We start from the raw sequence: 21,411 nt of genomic DNA, 5'->3' as shown, positions 1-21,411 counted from the left end.
GTAAATGTCTTAAACAACATTGCAGATAATCATGCCCCCTTCAAAACTCAGAGTTGAAGGTAGATCGAATGCATGATTCCCTACTGAATTTTTAAGTCATTCGTAAGAGAAATGTTGCCTGGATCAAGGCCAGGAACACAGGCTTAGGCCCAGATTGGCAATCTTTTAAGCAACTGAGGAATCAATGTATCAAGCTAATCAGAAAGGTTAAATCTGATTATTATGTAATCAATCTTTCTGATTGTAAGGGGAATCCGGCAAAATTCTGGAAAACGGTCAAATCTTGTACTTCCTCCTCTTTGCCCCAACAAATAAATTCAGACTCTGGCCCCATTAAGTCAGAATTTATTGAAGGACATAAGGGTGTGCCGCAGGGGTCGATACTAGGACCTGTTCTTTTCACTATTTCTATAAATGCTATTGGTCAATCGTTTCAAAAATGTACATTTCATTCTATATGCGGATCATACTATTATGTACGCAATTTCCCTGGTTGTGACAAGGCTACAGTCCAATTTTGTAGCTTTACAGGAAGCCCTTACTGGGTTTGGCCGGTGTAGGCCGTCATTATCAATAAGAATTTGTTCTTAACTGACTTGCCTAGTTAAATAAAGGTTAAATAAATAAAATTCTAAAACTTGTGCTTAATACGAGAAAAACAAATTACATCCTTTTTCAAGTTCTCATTAGATTGTTCCAGATGGATTACATCTTCACTCATCTGATGGTTCTATAATTGAACAAGTCCCTGCATACAAATACCTTGGTATTTGGATTGACAATGATTTAATGTTTAAAAAGCATACAAATGCATTTGTTAAGAAGCTACGATTTAAAGTGGGCTTTTTTGATAGAAACAGATCTAGCCTCTCTCTAGTCAGCAGGAAGCATATTGTGCAGTCAACCTTCCTACCTGTTCTTGATTATGGTGATACTATTTATCAAAGTGCAGCTTCCCTTACTCTTAAACCCCTGGATGCTGTTTATTATAGCGCCCTTCTTTTATCACAGGAGACAGTTTTATTACTCATCGCTGCATTCTTTACCAAAAGGTTGGCTGGACCTCTTTAAAATCATGTAGATCATATCAGTACGCTCTTTTTGTTTACAAAGCCCTATAAGCTTCAGACTTACCCAACATCACTGTTAAGATTTAAAATGACAAGTTGTCAAACCCATTTTCACAGGGTTGGTTAACTATGGAGACTCCTTTGGTGTCTACAGTGTTACGTAAATCGGCCTTTCATTTCCTACATTTGGAATAATCACCAAAAGACGTCTCGATTGGATGCTTTGATTTTCATAACGAAGAACGTGTTTGTATTTTAATGTGTATTTCATGTGTATATTGTATATATTTATGCCTATCTATACTATACTTAGTCTCAATATGACTTCCCTGTTGAAATAAAGGTAAATAAATAAACCTTAACCTTAACCACACTAACCCTAAACTTATATTAATTTAAGTGGCATCTTCAAGTGGATTAACCTTCGGGAAGAAAAAGAAAACAGGCAATGAAATGGGTGCCTGTGGAAGCCGAAATATTGTTTATCCGGGTCCTCGAGAGCAGACAAAAACTCAGTAACCAATTATACAAGAGGAGCATGGCCTTTCACCCTCTCATTGGAAGTGCATCTTCAATTAGAAAGGTCAAAAATAGGGAAACTGCAGGCTTGTGCCGGGCTAGAGGAGTGCTGAGAAGACGGGGAGGATTAGAGGGGACGAGGATAAGAGTGAAGGAGGAGAGGGGAGTGACATACTCAGAGTACAGTGGAGTTACAGTATGTGCTTGAGTTGGTTCAGGTGATTTGTTAGATGGTGCATGCAACCCCAGCAGGTGAAAGGTTTGATTCACACAAGGGCCACATACATGCACTAAATATACCATTTGTTCTTGGTAAGTTAAATGACTGTAGGCCATCGTACTATAAAAAAAAGACTAGGAGTGTTTCCTAACCTAGGGCCTGGAGTTATTGCTGTTTTCCTGAATGGCTGTTCTTTTGCACAACGCAACGCGGAGTGCCTGGATACAGCCCTTAGCCGTGGTATATTGGCCATATACCACAAATCCTAGAGGTGCCTTATTGCTATTATGAACTGGTGACCAACGTAATTAGAACAGTAAAAATAAATGTTTTGTCATACCCGTGGTACATGGTCTGATATACCACAGCTGTCAGCCAATCAGCATTCAGGGCTCAAACCACCCAGTTTATAATGCAGTATAGTCTGGTACTCACCGCAGGGTCCTCGGTGCTGGATGTGAATCTCCTTCTGCAGGGCGCAGCCCATGGCCTTCATCTCACACTGGCTGCCGTAGCTGTGGCCGTCACTGCCGCACACCAGGTCGGGCATCTGGGGGCAGGCGCCATGGCACTCGCACACGGGCTCATTGTTCTTCACCACGCACGCGGCCCCGAACTCGCAGGCCTTCCCCAGGCATGGGCTGGGAGTGTGTAGATCTGAGACAACAAACAAGGGTTAGTGGTGAAGGGGGATGAGGGAGAGGTGAAGAAGGAGAAGTATTGAGGGTGGGGGGGGGGGGGGGGGATGAGGGTTGGGGTATTGAGGGTTGGGGGCATAGAGGCAGGGAAGGGTTTGGGAACTCGGGATAGGTTAAAAGAGAGTGGAGGTTGATTAGGATCAGAAGGATTTCAAAAAGGGGGTTGCATGGTCAACGTGGGTGCACTATGGTCAAGTCTAAAACATGTACCTGACTCTTATCCATAGTACTTCCTGTATCAATCAACTCCCTCCTGGTAATCTATTTTTGTTGTTGTTGGTAATCTCATTGGCCATAAGTGTCTGACCCCTCTGTATGACCCAATCAGCAGTGTCTGACCTCATGTATCAGAGACCCACACCCTAAGTTCTATGAGTAGAAACCTTGACCTTGTGTCAATTGATTGGAAACTGGGGATGAACGGTAGATGATAACATATTTTTCTATTTATAGGGAAGTAAACAGGTGCTGATTAATTGATGTTTCCCAGCATGCCGTTCTTCAAACGCAGCCATTTGCATCTCACGAGAGCCTCAGAGAGAGAGAGAGGGAGAGAGAAAAAGATGATGAAGAGAGCTCTCGCTATGTGGATAGGGAAGAGAGGGGAAGGGAAGACTAGAAACAGAGGAAAAGAGAAAGAGCAGCGTCTGCTTAATAATACACAAAGCCCAGCTCCTGGGCAGTGGGAGAACATCAGAGAAGTGTCTGCATGCTGCTTTGTTCTCCAGCCGCCCCACTACACTGTAACTTCCTTAAATTGGGGGCCTTGTTAGAGAAGTGGGTCAGAAACGAGAAAGAAACGCGCAAAGACGACAATGTGATCCACGGAATTATGTTGTTTCATCATCATGGCATTTATTTTCCTTCATTCCCCCCGATCAATCCTTCATCAGTATTGTCGCCAAGGTTAGGCGTATGTTAGCCGTATTGTAAGGGGGTGGATTGAGTTGGGGATGGGGTGGGTGGGTGAGTGGAACAGATTGACAGTTGAATCCCCAAGGCCTCGGAAGACTGTGGCGTACAGTACATCCTCGTCAAGCCAAGCGGGCAGGAGAATTATGCAGGGGGCGGCGAAGCCATGCGAAGGAGGCTCATTGGCATGCCTGGAGCGTGGGAGTATAGCGCGGTGGCGCTAAACGCGGCGTGTCTGCCGTTTGGGAGATAGATTCAAATGCAAGTGAATGTGAGGATGCATTTTATCCCTGGATTCCCAGCGAGAGATTGTAGATGGGGAAAAGAACGGAGCGGAACTCGGGTATGTCACGGGTGGTAGATGGTGTGGGAATAGGGTTACAATGCTGAATCCAGGCTACCCCCCTCCTGTGTCTCCTCCTCTCCCCATGGCAACCAAGGGTGCAGTCATTACCCTGATTATTATGGGATTAGACTAGAATCATGCCGGGCGCTCCGTTTAAGAAGCTGCCGCCGTTTAGTTTCCGAACGCACGGGTGCGTTTAATACTGTTAAAATCCCCCCAAGAGCCTCATCTCAGCTCTGGGTAAAATCATCAACATATAGCAGAAGGTAATTTCCCACTGTGGGTGAGAGAGGAGGGGAACAGATAGGAGTGAAGTCATCTCAGAACCCTGGAAGAGGCTTGATGTAGCAGTTCGATAGATAGCGTCTAAAATCACAGGACTGTGGTGGAGAAAACATTCATAAGTGTCAAGATGGACGCTGCAGGCTTTCCGGCGCCCCACGGCGTCTGTGTTAGGGGGTAGTAGTTTAGGCTGTAGTGTAGAGGGTCCGCAATCAGCAAGGAACACTTTCAGGCTATTTTATGCGTATTATTTATTCATGTGAACGAGCGCAGAACAAACGTTTGGGCCGTTAGGCAGCCGTCATTGCGATAGTGTCTCTCCACAGGATGATTCGGCGTTATATAAAAAGCCTCACCTGTGTTCTACACCTCTTTACATAAAGAGAGCAGCAGAAGAAACAAGGGGATAAGGCCCTAGCCGAGACTAGTGTGGAGGAGGAGCAATCGCCAGGCTACATCTAGTGCCCGTCGGCGACCGTAATTGAACAAATCTTTACGGATCCTGAATAAGGATGAGCAAGACGACAAGGATCTCACTTTTTCTAATGGGAACATTGCGGATTAAGTAGTGGAACATTGCTATTGATTTCTGTGTTGTGGGAAAGCCGGCAGTTTGAAAGAGCTCCCGAATTGGCATGTAAATATGTATGTGGTGGAACTGTGCCTAATTCAGCCGGGCTTCAAAAAACGCTATTCTGCCTGATCTTTTTTCTACACTGTGTGTGTGTGTGTGTCTATGTGTGTGTAGCGCTGGATACAGAGGGCGTGATCAGCACACACACACTCGTGGCCTTGAGAATGGTTCAGGACCCATTTCCCAAGGCACAGCTCCCTAAAATGCAACTGCAGCCTCCGATAACCTTCAGTCCCTTGTATTCTTTGTTTCTACCCCAAAAATAAGGAATGAGAAATAATCCCAAACATTCTCATTCCCCCACTTCTTCTGGAGGCAATGTTTTTCTCTCAGATTTATTCAGTCAAAAAAGAGAAGGGGGGGTGGCGAAACTCCCCAAGTTCTCTGTGAAATAATCTTAGCATGGAGAGAGAGAGTGAGCATACGATGAGAGACTGAGAAACCTCCAGCAGCCCTTATACCCGACTTTGGTAATTGAGAAGGCTTGCATATTCTCTCAGTCTGAAAAAAAATCTCAGGGAACTAAAAGCGTATTTTCTCCCTCAAAGGCAGTGAGGGGGACTTTGAAACAGCAGCCTATCATCCCAGAGGCCTGGGTAGAGATGGTAGCAGTGGCTGTGCTGTTCAAGGACTGGAGCTGCCACAACACACACACAGACAGACAGACAGACAGACAGACAGACAGACAGACAGACAGACAGACAGACAGACAGACAGATGCCTCAGTAGAGGGACAGATACTAGGTCACAGGCTAGTATCTACACAACAAATGCCCCCTCTGTTTATCAGACGAAAGAGACGAGACGATGGTGACTCACTGTTTGTGTGTGTGTGTGTGTGTGTGTGTGTGTGTGTGTGTGTGTGTGTGTGTGTGTGGGATCCAGAGTGCCGCAAGCGTCATCAAAGACGTGAGAGACAGAAAAAGGTGTGTTGGCGAGGGATGTGTGAGCGAGGAGATGAATAACTCTCCTCTGTTCAATAATTCTTCTTCTAGCTGCAGTCAAGAAACTGTTTAGGAGTAGACATCTCATACCAGTCCCTAGAGGCTTCTCTAAGAAAGGACAATGTTTCTGTCCCAGACATGGCGACTTGGGAGTCTGAATGCTTCCACCTCTTTCTGCCCTTCTCCCACCAGCCTAGGCCAGGCTCCCTCCTTCCTTCCTTCCTTCCTTCCTTCCTTCCTTCCTTCCTTCCTTCCTTCCTTCCTTCCTTCCTTCCTTCCTTCCTTCCTTCCTTCCTTCCTTCCTTCCTTCCTTCCTTCCTTCATTCCTTCCTTCCGCCGCTCCCCTACTTTCCTTTTGTTTTTAATTAGTCTGATATTTTATAGTGGTGAGCTCCGAGCTTAAAGGGCAACTCCACCACTTTTCAACCTAATTTGTATTATCTCTAGCACAACACCAGTGTCAACATACTGTACGCTTAGTGTACAAAACATTAGGTTCACCTTCCTAATATTGAGTTGCAAACCCTTTTTCCCTCAGAACAGCCTCAGTTCGTCGTCGGCATGGACTCTACAAGGCGTCGAAAGCGTTCCACAGGGATGCTGGCCCATGTTGACTCCAATGCTTCCCACAGTTGTGTCAAGTTGGCTGGATGTCCTTTGGGTGGTGAACCATTCTTGATACACACGGAAAACTGTTGAGTGTGAAAAACCCAGCAGCGTTGCAGTTCTTGACACACTCAACCCAGTGCGCCTGGCACCTACTACCATACTCCGTTCAAAGGCACTTACAGTAAATATTTTGTCACCTTCTGAATGGCACACGTGCACAATCCATGTCTCAATTGTCTCAATGCTTAAAAATCCTTCTTTAACCTGTCTCCTCCCCTTCATCTACACTGATTGAAGTGGATTTAACAGGTGACATCAATAAGGGATCATAGCTTTCACCTGGATTCACCTGGTCAGTCAATGTCATGGAAAGAGCAGGGGTTCCTAATGTTTTGTACACTCAGTGTATGTGACAAAAGCCCATTTCTAAGTTTTGTGGAAAGAAATATAAAGTTAAAACATCAGCAAAAGTTACAACATTTTAAAAACAGTGATTTTCAAACACTATGACATCCGCAGTGACATGGGGAGCAAGAAAATACCCTCCTTTGGGCTAGAAACCTGTTGCAGGTTTTGAAAATCATAGTCTTTTACTCTTCATTCTACCCTGTGATGTCACAGAGACGCCTTTTTTTAAGACTTTTCTTCTTATCGTTTTGACCGCAGATCATAGTAATGCCCTGTTTTCACATACAGTATGTAGACACTGGTTGGTGCTGGAGATGATGAATGAGGTTGAGAAGTGGCAGAAATGCCCTTTAGGACCAGGGAGATTAGAAGTCCCTGTCAGATGAAGTGGGCTGCTGGGATGCTGCAATGCTACCGCCGTAATGCTAAGAGAACCATAACAGCCACAGACCCACCCACTGATAAAACGTTCTGCCAAGGTTCTGCTACCTGTCTCCCCCACCAAGAGGCGGAGCGACCCTCACTGACAAACGTTCCGCTACCCGTCTTCCCCCTCCCAAGAGAGACGCTGCCTCTTCCATGTCTCTCACTAAACTGCTACATTAGTCAAGATTTAGAGGCCTTATCTGACAAGCAAATAGGGGATTTATCAGAGTTGACCTGAGTATTACCTCAGTCAAAGCCTTGTTGAGCTGAACACACTCGGCAGGCGGTCTGTATATAAGCCTGGAGAGATGGAGTGTCATATTCCTAGCCTTGTTTGCGTGGGTAATGTTTGCGGTTTAAGCCTGTACATATGGATGTAAATGCAGGGAGATTATTTTATGCGGTAGAGCTTCTCCCTACTCATGCATATGTAGATTGGAATCTTCCCTGCTCCAATTCTGGATTACTCCCAATGTCACTATAAGAATCTAAGAAAACCCATCCCTGCGCTCTAGGTAGCAAATTCGGTGAGGGAGAAGTGGCTGCCGGCACCGCCCACTGTGTAGAAACAGCCAATGGGAAGCAGAGACAGCGGCACATGTTGCGGTGCGCCCTAACCCAGTTTTGTCGGTGCTGCAGGGGGAGTGCCTGCCACCCCCTATGTCTCGCTAGCAGTGAAAACTTTTATGGAACATATTAAAATAGGTGCCAGGAACGGGAGAGAAAAGTCTCAATATTAGCATATGGTAAAACGAAGGCCCGCGAGCTGTGTTTCCCTGCTTCGGAGCACTTATCACAGAGTAATGGCTGCACGGGGACAGTCCTCCACTTGACATTTAAAACCCCAAACACACTTATTTCTCTTCTACCAGACGACACAGGGAACACAGATGAAGTGAAATACAGCAAACAGAGGGAGAGAGTGGGTGGGGGGCAGAGAAAGACAACAGCGAGGGAACAAAGACAAAGATGAGCTCCTCCATCTCATGACATGTGTATACTTACAGAGAACAGAGGACAGAAGAGGGGGAGGAGAGGAAAACTAAAGGCAGGCCACCAAACAGCAGATGGGCATCATTGGCATGGTGGGCCTGGTCCGGGTGCACTGACCAGCAGCACACAACACATACACTGTAGGAAAGGAAGAGGAAGGGAGGGAGGAAGCAAGGAGGGGTGCAACAGATGGGGTAAGGGGTGGTTCGCCATAGGAAGAACCTGCTGTACCCATAAGGCCTGGTGACTGCAGCGACTCTGCCACCACCGACACACACTGACACACACACAATCACACACCACCACCACACACAATCGCTATGGGCCGCTATGATCCTTAACACCACCTTACCACCAATCTACAGTGCCTTCAGAAGGTATTCACACCCCTTGAATTGTTCCACATTTTGTTGTGTTACAGCCTGAATTTAAAATGTATTAAATGTAGATTTTATGTCACTGGCCTACACACAATACCCAATAGTGTCAAAGTGGAATTATGCTTTTCTGAATTTTTACAAATTCATTAAAAATGAAAAGCAGAAATGTCTTGAGCCAGTAAGTATTCAACTCCTTTGTTATGGCAAGCCTAAATAAGTTCAGGAGTAAACATTTGCTTAACAACTCACAAAATAAGTTGCTACCTTTGAATGACTATCTCATCTCTGTACCACACATAATTATCTGTACGGTCCCTCAGTGAATTTAAGATTCAACCACTAACACCACGGATGTTTTCCAATGCCTCGCAAAGAAGGGCACCGATTGGTAGATGGGTAAAAATAAAAATAAACAGACATTTAATATTCATTTGAGCATGGGGAAGTTATTCATTACACTTTGGATGGTGATCAATACACCCAGTCACTAAAAAGATACAGACGTCCTTCCTTCCTAATTCAGTTGCCGGAGAGGCAGGAAACCGCTCAGGGATTTCAACATGAGGCCAATTGTGACAGTTACAGAGTTTAATGGCTGTAAAACTGAGGATGGATCAACAACATTGTAGTTACTCCACTTTACTAACCTGATTGACAGAGTGAAAAGAAGGAAGACTGTACAGAATACAAATATTCCAAAACATATATCCTTGTTTGCAACAAGGCACTAAAGTAATATAGCAAAAAATGTGGCAAAGCAATACGCTTTTTGTCCTGAATACAAAGTGTTACATTTGGGGCAAATAAAATTAGTACCACTCTTTATATTTTCATCATGTTATGGGTATGCTTGTAATTGTTAAGGACTTGCGAGTTTTTCGGGATAAAAAAAGAAAACGGAATAGAGCTAAGCACAGGCATAATCCTAGAGGAAAACCTGGTTCCGTCTGCTTTCCACCAGACACTGGGAGATGAATTCACCTTTCAATAGGAAAACAACCTAAAACACAAGGCCAAATCTACACTGGAGTTGCTTACCAAGAAGACAGTGAATATTCCTGAGTGGCCGAGTTACAGTTTTGACTTAAATCTGCTTGAAAATCTATGGCAAGACTTGAAAATGGTTTCCTAGTCAACAACCAATTTGACAGAACTTTAATCATTCTGAAAAGAATAATGGGCAAATGTTGCACACTCCAGGTCTTTAAAGCTCTTAGAAAATTACCCAGAAAGACTCACAGCTGTAATCGCTGCCAAAGGTGATTCAAACATGTATTGACTCAGTAGGTTGAATACTTATCTAATCAAGATACATTAGTGTTTTATTTTAATGAATAAAAATACAAAAAGTTCGATTTTTTTTGCCACTTTGAGTATTTTGTGTGGACCGTTGACAAAACATGACAATTAAACCCATTTTAATCTAACTTTGTAACACAACAAAATGTAGAAAAAGTCAAGGGGCGTGAATACATTCTGAATGCACTTTAACTCCCAGAGCAAGTCCATTAATTAGATTCATTACCAAACATCACTGGAGGTCCTCTCTGGGTTCAATGGGTACTCGACCTATTATTGTTTATGAGTATAATCAAAGCCAGTGACTTGTGTCGTCGCACAGCAGCAGAGATGCTAATCAAATAAACATGCAAATTATAAATATTCACCGGAGAGACTTGTCACCTAAGGCGCACGTTTCAGTTTTTTTCACCCCAATTTCTCCTCTTTTGCAGAGGCTCTTTGTCAATGACAATGTCTCTCCGGCTGAGTGATTTTCTGTTAACCTCCAGGGGGAAACTGCGTGTGTGAACGTGTGCACGCACACACACACACATATGCACACGCACACACAAACACACACACACACACACACACAATCTCGCACCGCTCTTAAATGGCATTCATACCATTTATCTAACTAAGTACTTCACTGTGTGTGTGTGTGTGTTTGTGTGTGCATAGGTGTGTGTGTGTGTGTGTGTGTGTGTGTGTGTGTGTGTGTGTGTGTGTGTGTGTGTGTGTGTGTGTGTGTGTGTGTGTGTGTGTGTGTGTGTGTCTGCCGGCCTGTCTGTCTGTGAACCGCTGTACCATTTTATATGTCCATGTCTAACCGGAGTGAAAGCTTCCTTCCAGCTCTCAGGGTCAAACGAGAGGCATCTTAAACCACTTTGACTTCGTTTTTCAGCTGAGCATCCTAGTAATGCTAAGAATTGGCTTCTCGCAATCCACCACTATTCCCTTTCAGCCCCTTATAAAGTGACCATCTCATGAGAGACTGACCTCGAACACATTCCTGTGGAACTCGATTGTGGCTTATGGTCAATATAAGACCATATAGGTTATTAATCAAATAGGGCAGCATTGTCTTTCTCAGCATGGCCGACACTGGTGTTTGTATGATTAAGCTAGTCTGCCCCCCCCCCCCCAACCCCCCATAGGGGACAAGTGGCCCTTTAGGGACAAGGAGAGCGAAATGGCGGACGACAGTCACATTAGGGGGGTTGTCACCACACTCACCGCAGGTGACTGAGATTTACAGCCTCATATCTGGAGATTTTCAGCCCTCCTGATGGCTTGTGGCATGATTGATCTATAATCTAGCACTGTGTCTCACCAAATGTGTGTGTGTGTGTGTGTGTGTGTGTGTGTGTGTGTGTGTGTGTGTGTGTGTGTGTGTGTGTGTGCGTGCGTGCACGCATCTGGGGGGTGGTGGGGGTAGTGACAGCCATGACACCCCATCACCCCAGTCTTTCACTCCCTATCCACCTCTTGGTTGAAGCTCTAAGAGCCATTGGGAAGTGACAAAAGGCTGGCTAATGCCAGGCGGCACACGATGAAGGACTGAACCACTTAAGCTTATGGGGGTGCATGGAGAAGACTCTGCACACAGCAGGAATGCCAGCACAGCAGCTGGATAGGAGGACTATAGAATGGCAAAAGACAGCAGGGTCCCTTTCTTCTTCAGTAGTTTGAAGGGTGTGTGTATGTGTGTGTGTGTGTGTGTGTGTGTGTGTGTGGGTGGGCGAGCGGGTGGGTGTGTGCGTACCTCTGCTTTTGGTCACTCTAAAATGCTGGTGTGTTTGGGATGTGCCATTGCAGTTAGCAAAGGTGGCCCAGTTAGCATGCCACAACAACGTTCTTTGTGTAGTGTTGTTAGGATGAAAGTACAATGAGAAACAATGGCTCCCACTGTCACAGTGGTAAAAGAGTGTCGCGCGGTGCACGGCCGTAACTGTAACTTGTGCTCCGCTCGTGCTATTGACCACGTCGTGACAAAGAGGCCATCTAAACACACAGACACACACACACCGTCACATACAAACAGCTTTGGCACACACAACCAAACAAAATCAATGCACACAAGCTTGCACACACACAACCAAATATACACACACATGCACACACACCCAAAGCCTCACTCGCGCACGCACATGCATCTGCCAGTGGACCTTGTCAGGGCAGTGACTCCTTAAGACTAGCGGAAAGGAGACTAGCAGTGCTGGGGTCTCTATCTAATCCCCACCCGGCCATCCAGACACACAGAGGGAGAACGACTTACGAATTAGGAGAAGAGGAGAAGTAAGAGAGGGCGGAAGGAGAGATAGAGAGACGAGAGAGGAGAAGACGAAGAAACACAGTAATTAAACATCAAACCGTGTGCAGGTGTCCAAAGGTAGGAACACAGTCCCGTCGTCACCCACACTAAACCAACAGCCTCGGTGGGCACGTTGCTCCTCTCCTTTTGATGTTTAATTAAATAGTCGAGCGAGCTGTTTGGCTAAATATGCAAATGTCAATAGAAACACATAAAAAAACACTGTAACTTGCCACCGGCTAAAACCCGCCGAAAAGGACTGTGACAGTTTACTTTGTCGAAAATAATGAAAAACAAAAGAAAAAACACATAAGCACCCGGACATTTCACTTGTTAATTTATGCGTGGCAAAAAGACGGGGGAAGAGACTAGAAAACAATGCTAATGAGTTGCACCGTGATACTGTGGAGCGATGCTTCTGACGTCACCTAGCCGAGACGAATACAACTTAGTATTCAGATAAGAAACCCGAGTGAGACGAGATAGAGATATCTGTCGAAGAAGAACCAGGGGAACATTGCTACAGAACGCCTGTGGTTTAGCTTGTCTGTCGAGGACAGCCACTCTTCCTCGGGGGTAGGCTATCTATACTCCGCAACGGCCATCGCGTGCGCAGGATTTTACTCCGGACAAACAGGAACACACCGGAACTCTACAAAATCGACTAATCGTAGTCTTCGATCGATGCTTTGATGTGCTGAATCGTATGCGTTACTGCTTGGCTGGAGCAAAAACATGCACCCACGCCGGATGGCCTTGGCAGGGGTATGTTTGCCCAGTGCTGCTCTAACTCTAAATCTACACGTTTTAGTTTTTGCCCTAGCTCTAAACACCTGATCCCACTAATCAAAGGTTTGATGAACAGTTGATTAGTGGGACCAGGTGTGTAATGCTAGGGCAAAAACTAAAACTGGTCCCCGGGACCAGGATTAAGAAACACTGCCTTAGATTATATAAGGTTGAGAGACCTAGTCAGTAGACACTGGGCATGGCACAACTAATGTCAGTGCCCAGGTGGCAAGGGAGGGGTGGCGCATTGGGCAGGGGTTAGGAGTGTCCACATGCAGTCTGCCATGCTGGGGTAGAAGGGTACCAATATAGATTTAGGGTTGAGGGATAAGGGGGTTGGGCAATGGGAAAGGGGTTGACACAAGACAAAACACAGCGCTGGGAAGAAGAGCTCCCAAACCTCACGGACGGACGCTTTCTTCCCCCTGCAAACACAGTAGGGCTGCATGGAGGGTGCACAGAGGAGGAGAGACAAGAGCAACAGCTTGGAGTGTTGGGAGAGAACATACTACTCCGTTTCAGAGAGATACTGTAGCTAGTTCAAGAGAGAGAGAAAGAGAGAGAGAGAGAGTGAAAGAGAGAGACAGGGGAGGAAGACAAGACAACCATCCCACCACCCCCATGTTTAGTCCAATTTGAGGAGAGTCTGACCCCTCCCAACTGTCCACCAGAGGGGTCAAAGGTTGTGCTGCAGCGAGTGCTGTGTCCCGAACAGCGGCAGACGTCACACGGACAAAGACAGACAGACTGAGACGCACTGAAACAGAAAGAATACCTGTTTAAAAAGGAAGCCACACAGACAAAAAAGAGACAGACAGAGACAAAGACAGGCGAGCGACAAAACGTTGTGTGTGTTGTGTATATAGAGCAAGAGAGAGAGAGAGAGAGGTAGACCCATTGAAGTGGAAGACTGGCACTACCAGAGGGTAGGAGGACATGAATGAAACATGAAGGCCGTTGTGTTTCATGTGTCACATGTGATGGCGGAGCGTGACGGGGATGAGGTAGATGGGGGTGAAGGGAAAAGTGGTGGTCACGGTAAATTCCTGTCTGTTAGCTTTTGCCCCTCCCACCACAGACTACTGACAAGTCAAGAGACAGACAGAGAACCAACACACACACAGTACTTACACAGGACAGGAGGACGTTTCAAAAACACTGTGGGAGGAGGAGTCAACTAGAGGGAGAGAGAGGGAGAGGACCAAAGGCTACTCCCCCTTTCTCTTCCTAGGGGTCCCGACTCACCACACGGGCCTTGCTGCTTGACTGGAATATGGGCCTTGGCCTGGCACTCAGCCCGCCGGCGCTCGCAGTCGTTGATGTAGGTGTGGCCGTCCTTGCCGCACAGCGGCTTGTAGGTGCCGTCGCACTGGATGGGCTCGCAGGAGCAGCGCATGCCCAGACGCTCCACCTGGCACACGCTGTTGAACTTGCACTCCTCCCTGCACTCCTCTGCAAAACGGACAAGGGACATTTTAGTTGTTCTTGTTTCTTGTTCTTGTTTAGAATTCGTAATGTTCCTCTGTAAAGTGTGTTGCGATGTTGTGATAATGTTTTTTTTAAAATCAAATGTGACTTGACATGTGACTGAAAATACGGCTAACGCAGCAACTCAGCCGACAAATCGAGGCAACCGTCTACAAAACGTTCTCTCCGGGAGGTCAAGACCCGTTCAGAGCTTTCAAATGTACTATGTTCCCGATCAGGGGATCAAATTTGTACAGTAATTCAAATTGGAGCCATTCCTCTCTTTCTCGTAAAGCGGTCACGCTACACTGAAACTTAATTACGGCGCTGCCTTATCTGGGTGTCGAACATTAGAGGGATGTATTGTATGCATGTCATGTTACAAGACAAACCACCGTTCTCGCCTAAACGTAATAAAGAACCTGATTTCATGGATCTGCATTTCAAATGAAAATATTCTCTCCATATCAAAACCATGAAAAACAAAAACGTAATTACCACGCCCATCCATTTTACCTCAGTAAAAGGCAGATAGAGAATGGGTTCCTTTTAACTCGATCCAGACTAACTCATACACAGTGCTAACGCTCCTCCTGAGACATTCAAGTCCCCGATGTAGTCGCGTACTAGCGGCCTATATCTCTACTCAAGCTTGACCACAAAATATAAGGGCAGAAGGGGAGTCTGTAATAGAGTGCATCACACCATGAGCCTCTTTCTTTAACTCTATGGGGAGTCTCAGATGTGTGAAGATGAGGTGAGAGGGGAAAAGCTACAGATGCAGTGGAGGTGGTGGCCTATTGAAGCCCCTTTCACGCAACAGGAACATTTGTCATCTGCAGTAAACCTGGCAGTGCAGACTTGGTGTGGCCTAAGACCTCTGTTTTAATAGCCCAGATAACCCTTTGCCAACCGTCTGGTATCACGCATGTAACAATAGAGCCCTGACAGAACATGGTTAGTTATCTATCCGTCAAGGCAGTGGTGTGTGTGTGTGTGTGTGTGTATGTGTGTGTGTGTGTGTGTGTGTGTGTGTGTGTGTGTGTGTGTGTGTGTGTGTGTGTGTGTGTGTGTGTGTGTGTGTGTGTGTGTGTGTGTGTGTGTGTGTGTGTGTGTGTGTGTGTGTGTGTGTGTGTGTGTGTGTGTGTGTGTGTGTGTGTGTGTGTGTGTGTGTGTGTGTGTGTGTGTGTGTGTGTGTGTGTGTGTGTGTGTGTGTGTGTGTGTGTGTGTGTGTGTGTGTGTGTTGTGTGTGTGTGTGTGCCGACTCACCTTGTTTCTTGCAGCGGCCCGGGTGGATCTTCTTGAGTTCAATGCCCTTCTGCATGCCCGTCCGCTTCATATGGCACTCGCTCTCGTACGTCTGCCCGTCGCTGGCACACAGTGGCTCATTGACGGCTGGGCAGGACTCCGGGCGGGGGATATTCAGGGGCTGGTGGGTGCGCGGTTCCACCCGGCATGCAACGTTCAGGTTGTTCTCGAGGCCTTTACATGGGTCTAAGGACAGGGGAGAGAGATCGAGAGAGAGAAAGAAAGAGAAAGAAAGAGAATGAGAGAGAAAGAAAGAGAGAGAAAGAAAGAGGTTAGTGGTAGGACACGGTTATCCAACACCGGGGATATGTCAGAGATAGGCCTGCTATCAACACAGGTTGCCCTGGAGAGGCTGAGTGGAAAGCTGGGAAGGCCATGGATCTGAGAGGACGACAGGCTCCAAATAGATGGAGAAAGTTTATTTTTGATTGGGCCTCGTTGCACTCCTCTCTGGGGGAAGTCAGGCTGACGGCTGGCGCTGGTGGCCATATCAGCTGTAATCATAAAGGAACTGGGGAGAAGCTTATTGAAATAGGAGCCGCTAGCTGCTGCAGCTTCGTCCCATCTCATTCCACTTCTCTTCTTCAGAGCGAGGGGACACAGAAGATTTATGTACTGCTGCGTTGCATTAAAATACTGCCAGGCTGCGAGCGAGTCATTCGAAACACCAGCGAGGAGGATGAGACCAAATTTGTAGAGAAGAAAGGATCAGGGAGAGGAAGGGAGAAAAAAGAGGGGAGAAATGGTTTCCAAGGCCCTGGCTCAGAAAACAAAAATGGCGACAACAGGAACACATAGAAGGGACAATGGTAGCTTGGCTTTGACGGTCTGGGCTGGGCAGGCAAGACAACAACAGGGCCAATGCCAGCAACGCCATCGCCAAGGTCAGGGATTGTGTATATTAGCATAATGGAATCGCTCACACAGGAGGATATAAAACGTGGGACTGCAACCAATTCAGGGGTTTTATCGTATTGCAAAAAGCGCCCGAAGCCAGTAACGCAATGATACCACACAAGCCCAGCCATTATCCCCCTTGCAAAAGACATTACCTCCCATTAAGACACCAAAACGGCTTCCAGGAGTCCTGCCCTCCGCAGTCGAGCCCCCCCGATGAGGTATCAGACATACAGACAGACAGCAAAGGCTCTGGCTAGCCTAGCCCCAGCTGTATATATTATTTATTTATTGACCCTTATTTTACCAGCTAAGATGACTGAGAACATATTCTCTTTTACAGCAATGACCTGGGGAAGAGTTACAGGGGGAGGAGAGGGGATGAATGAGCCAATTGGAAGCTGGGGATGATTAGGTGACCTGATGGTATGAGAGCCAGATTGGGAACTTAGTCAGGACACCAGGGTTAACACCCCTACTCTTATGATAAGAGCCATGGGATCTATGGTGACCACAGAGAGTCAGGACACCCGTTTTAACATCCTTTCCGAAAGACGGCAAGGCAATGTCCCTTCACCGCCCTGCGGCATTGGGATCTCCTTAGACCAGAGGGAAGAGTGCCCCCTAATGGACCTCCAACACCACTTCCAGCAGCATCTGGTCTCCCATCCAGGGACCGACCAGGACCGATCCTGCTTAGCTTCAGAGGCGAGTCAGTTGAGACAGCAGAGGCTTGGACAGAATCACTCAGGAAGATTTAGGGTCCGCCGGGCCAGCTCTCCTGAGAACCCAGCCTCCCCCCCGGGGGGTATGGCGACATGGAGCCTGGTCTTACCGGGTTAGATATATTACAGCCATCCTCTCGGGGCCTGAGCATTCATCTCCCTTCCCTTTTGTAGCCTCTCAGGCTCCCGTCACTTTTGGGAGGCTATTTTGTCTGTCTCTTTCCCTTTCTCCCTTACCTCATAGTCAAAAGTCCTCAGGAGAAAACGCAGACAAAACAACCGTCTTGAACTGGCCAGCTCTAAAAAAACAATTGGCTTTGTTTGTCAACAGTGAATAATCTACACCACAGGAAGAGTTTGCATGAAGAAAAAACTGCACAGAATGAGAAAACCAGTTACACGATGTCAGAGAGAAAGAAGACAGTGAAACCCCAGAGCGAGAGAGAGAGAGGAGAGAGAGAGAGAAAGAAAAAAAGAAAAAAGAAAGAAAAAAAGAAAAAAAGAGAGCGAAAGAGAAAGGGTAGAGGAAAAGTATATAAGGGGACTCACTGCAGGATCCCTGGCGTTGAAGGCGGATGTTCTTCTTGGTATGGCAGGCCTGCTTGTGGAGCTCACACTCGTTGTGGTAGTCCTGGCCATCGCTGCCACACATCACCTGCTCGGGCTTGCCTTCGCAGCTCAGCGGGCACATGCACTTGGCCGACAGGCCGTCCGATGACTGGATGCAGGTGCTGCCGTAACTGCAGATCACCTCGCTGCATGGATCCTTCAGGGCTGCAGGGAGGGAGAAGACAGAGGTATTTTAAGGTTTGTGTGTGTATTGCAGGATTGTGTATGGGTTATACAGGAACACTTAACTTTACTGTCACGAATAGCCTACATCATGTGAAACCTGATGAAGGTCAATTATTGACTGAAACGTTGGTTGAAGATCCAACTGATCCAACTGATGCATTAAAGAAGGCCAGGAAGCTAGAGTTTCTAACCATGAGTAACACAACAATGAAAGCAAATTCCATAGCAGTTTAAGTACAAAATTGCCACATGCCACCTTTTTACATCAGAGTGTCAACCTATTCGAGTGCAAATGGAAAAAGTGCCGTGGATGTGTAACTCTAGACTGAAGAACTACTTGACAGCCCTGACTAAGGATTCACGGGCGGTCACAGCTGGCTGGCTGTACAAACAAGTTGCATTAATTTTCTGAAGGGCCAATAGAAGAATGCTTTGCATTCACAATACAATCTCAATTGCTATGCTTCAGCATGCTCTTCTACTGGCAGCTGAGTGGACCCCCTGAATATTTACCTTTCTGAAAACTAGAGAGACATTTTCCCTCTAGAGAACTTTGTTTCCAACCCCTTATTAAACAGCCCTGCCACTCTGGAGTGGCTTATTCTGTCGATATGAGTGGGTGGAACTTCTAATTTAGCGTCTGCGACTGAGATATTTCGGTATCTCATAATCTCGACGATGGCGCGCCATCAGATTACGATCAGCGTTATTTTTTTCCACTCCCCCAATACATATTTATAGCGGGCATTACAACAAACACTCCCAGGGCGCGAGACCCCGGAGGAGCGGGGTTCCTCCGACAAGCTCTGAGTCTCTCATTTCCTATGCACCGCCACATTTGGAATAATGTTTATCTGTGTCCAATATCCACCTTTTGTTACGACGCTTTGTCTATGAATTTCATTTCAAGACGGGTGCTACGGTATATTAATCCAACAATCCTTCAGCATACTCTTTGCTTTATCTCCCCTATCCCCAAAATATAAAGTCTTATTCCTGTATTTCAGACCATGTTTGTCTCAGAAGACTGCTCCATTTCTTTAGGTTGATCTTGGGGGTACATAACTAGGTAGGTAGCACGCGCATTGCCTTAATGAGAGTCTAGGATCGAGCTACCCAGACTCCTTGCTCCGGCCAAACGCTACACCACGCCCACGGACGTTAGTTTAGTCTCCACACTGGATCTCAGTGCCTCCCCGATCCTTCACCGAATCCGAAAACATTCGGGACCGTCTGATTGGGTTGGGCCGTAGCCAGGACACAAGTGGGTAAAGCGGCGGTTTGAAAATTTGACATTGGCTTTGATACTCCAATTGGTTAGAGATGATCCAATCACTGATGACTTTTATACTACGCCCCTAGTGACCCTCCTCACACAAAAGACTTCAATGATGGCAGTCTCAGACTAACGTATGTACTGAACGACAGAGTAGCAGTAGAATTTAGTGCGAGTCGTCAGGTTAGGAGAGGCTGGCGAAGAGAAGTGCTTTTGTGTGTCGTCGGATCAAAGCCTCACACACATCTCTCGCTCATTCGCACATCTTGGCACATTTCTCTTTCTGCCGCTTTCGTCTTCAAAACGTTTCAAGATACAGCGGAGTGGTGTCGCTAACTAATGTGTCTTTGTTTCAGTTTGATTTCAATGCAATACTGCAAATGGAGCTGGACAACTGGTGACAGTGAATATATAGCAAAAGATGAGTAAAGGTCTTCTACTGTAGATGCAGGCCCAGAACAGTGCATCATTACACTCCCGCATTAAAATCAATCTCGGTATTGCTCTAACCTCAGAAAGACTAGCCAAATAATTACGAGCTAAAAACATGGGTCATAAAATGACTAACGATTTGACTAACGAAAAGAAGATGTACAGCAAACCAAAAGGTCAGTGTAAGTAATAATAATAATATATGCCATTTAGCAGACGCTTTTATCCACAGCGACTAACCGTCATGCGAGCATATACGTTTTATGTATGGGTGGCCCTGGGAATCGCCATGCTCTACCAATGAGGGAAGACTTTATTTAGTATTTCATGTATAGATTATCAATACAAATTCAACTGAGGCATTGACACACCTCTGTGACTGAAACGGATCCTGAGCCATTTGAAATCCTTCAACCATGAAACCAATCGACACCACTACCAACTGAAGGAGTCATGCCGACATGGGTTTGCATCCCCTTCGTCCGTATCCAATATATCCTCACAGAACCACACTGTCTTTGATGTACCATTGTTTGTTAGGTGACACCATGGAGGATGAAAACGCAGTAGGAGGACATGGTTTGCTGAGCAATGGAAGCCCATTGTCACCCGGGTTTATGGGCCACCGTGAAATAATACGCCTTAAGCCACCGCCTTCAGCCTGCAGCCAACGGCTCGTCCCTGCCACTTCCCAGAGTGCCTCCGTTTTCTTTGTGACAGTCAACAGAATTCTCCTCGTTGCTTCTCGGACCCATTCAATAATAATAGTCTGAGGGTTTTTCTCCTTCGCCGTAGCAGGCACCTTGACAGGCATGGACGGAAGAGCAAGAAAGAACAGAGGGGGTCGCGTCGATTTGAATGCTAACGGATCCGTATAGTTTCGGAGCGTCGCACTTCGCCACTGCGGCGGCGTTAGCACAGATAAGCTTTCCTCTCAGACTCAGACAAGGGGGCAAATTGCCTGGGTGAATGTGACCGGTGTAACAAGCAGAACGTGTCAGAAAACAACTTCAGGGACCTCCTGCCTGCATTTTTCGCATTATTATCATCTGAAAGGCCGGAGAAGTAGGAAGATGAAAAGTCACCGAGCTACCTTCTAAATTAGAATGCTCCTCACTGCCAATTAGCTTGTCTCCCTGAGCCACAAGGCAGTACTGAAATGGTAGACACCAGCAAGGTTAGGCTTGAGATAAAAGCAAGAGGAATACAGGTAGTAAAGGAAAAGACTAACACAATGCTGAAACATTCACTTCAGTTGAAGAAGAAGACATGGTAGTAGTAGTGGGGAGGAGGAGGAGAACACAACCCTGCACTACAAGAACCCGAACAGAGAATATAAAGTACAAAACAGGCAGAGAGGAGAGGATGGCCAACAAAGAGAGGAGGGTGGGAGTTATCTCCCAGGCAGGGAGGCAGGCAGTCTTTGCGGGCCTTTCTGTGTGTGTCTGCCTTTCTTCTCCCTGTGATACAGTGTTTTGAACTGGGTTTATTAACGCTTCATTAGGATTGGGGAGCTGTCAGCCAGCGCAGTGTGGTGGTGACGGCTCTGCTTGGCGGCATGCGGCCCAGAGGCGTGTGGCGGAACAGGTTCCCCTGTCGTGGTGGTGGTGATAGTTGTTGTCGGGGGAAGGAGAGGGGGCTCGGGTAGAATCCTCTAATGTATTATCCTTTAACATATATATATAT

The 21,411-nt window shown here is 46.5% G+C and overlaps 1 protein-coding gene across 7 annotated transcripts in view; it reads right to left on the bottom strand.

The window, feature by feature from the left end:
• Positions 1 to 21,411, bottom strand: part of agrn (agrin) — a 280,235-nt gene that overhangs the window by 77,428 nt on the left and 181,396 nt on the right. For all 7 annotated transcript variants that reach the window (XM_071371598.1, XM_071371600.1, XM_071371601.1 and 4 more), the window contains 4 exons: positions 17,772 to 17,996; positions 15,562 to 15,786; positions 14,071 to 14,277; positions 2,245 to 2,466 (listed from right to left, as the gene is read on the bottom strand). In XM_071371598.1, coding sequence (XP_071227699.1) covers positions 2,245 to 2,466; positions 14,071 to 14,277; positions 15,562 to 15,786; positions 17,772 to 17,996 — 879 coding nt within the window. The remainder of the gene's footprint in view (positions 1 to 2,244; positions 2,467 to 14,070; positions 14,278 to 15,561; positions 15,787 to 17,771; positions 17,997 to 21,411) is intronic.

This window comes from Salvelinus alpinus, chromosome 28, assembly GCF_045679555.1.
Source record: "Salvelinus alpinus chromosome 28, SLU_Salpinus.1, whole genome shotgun sequence".
Lineage (NCBI taxonomy): Eukaryota > Metazoa > Chordata > Actinopteri > Salmoniformes > Salmonidae > Salvelinus > Salvelinus alpinus.
This window is presented reverse-complemented; position numbering and strand designations above follow the sequence as displayed.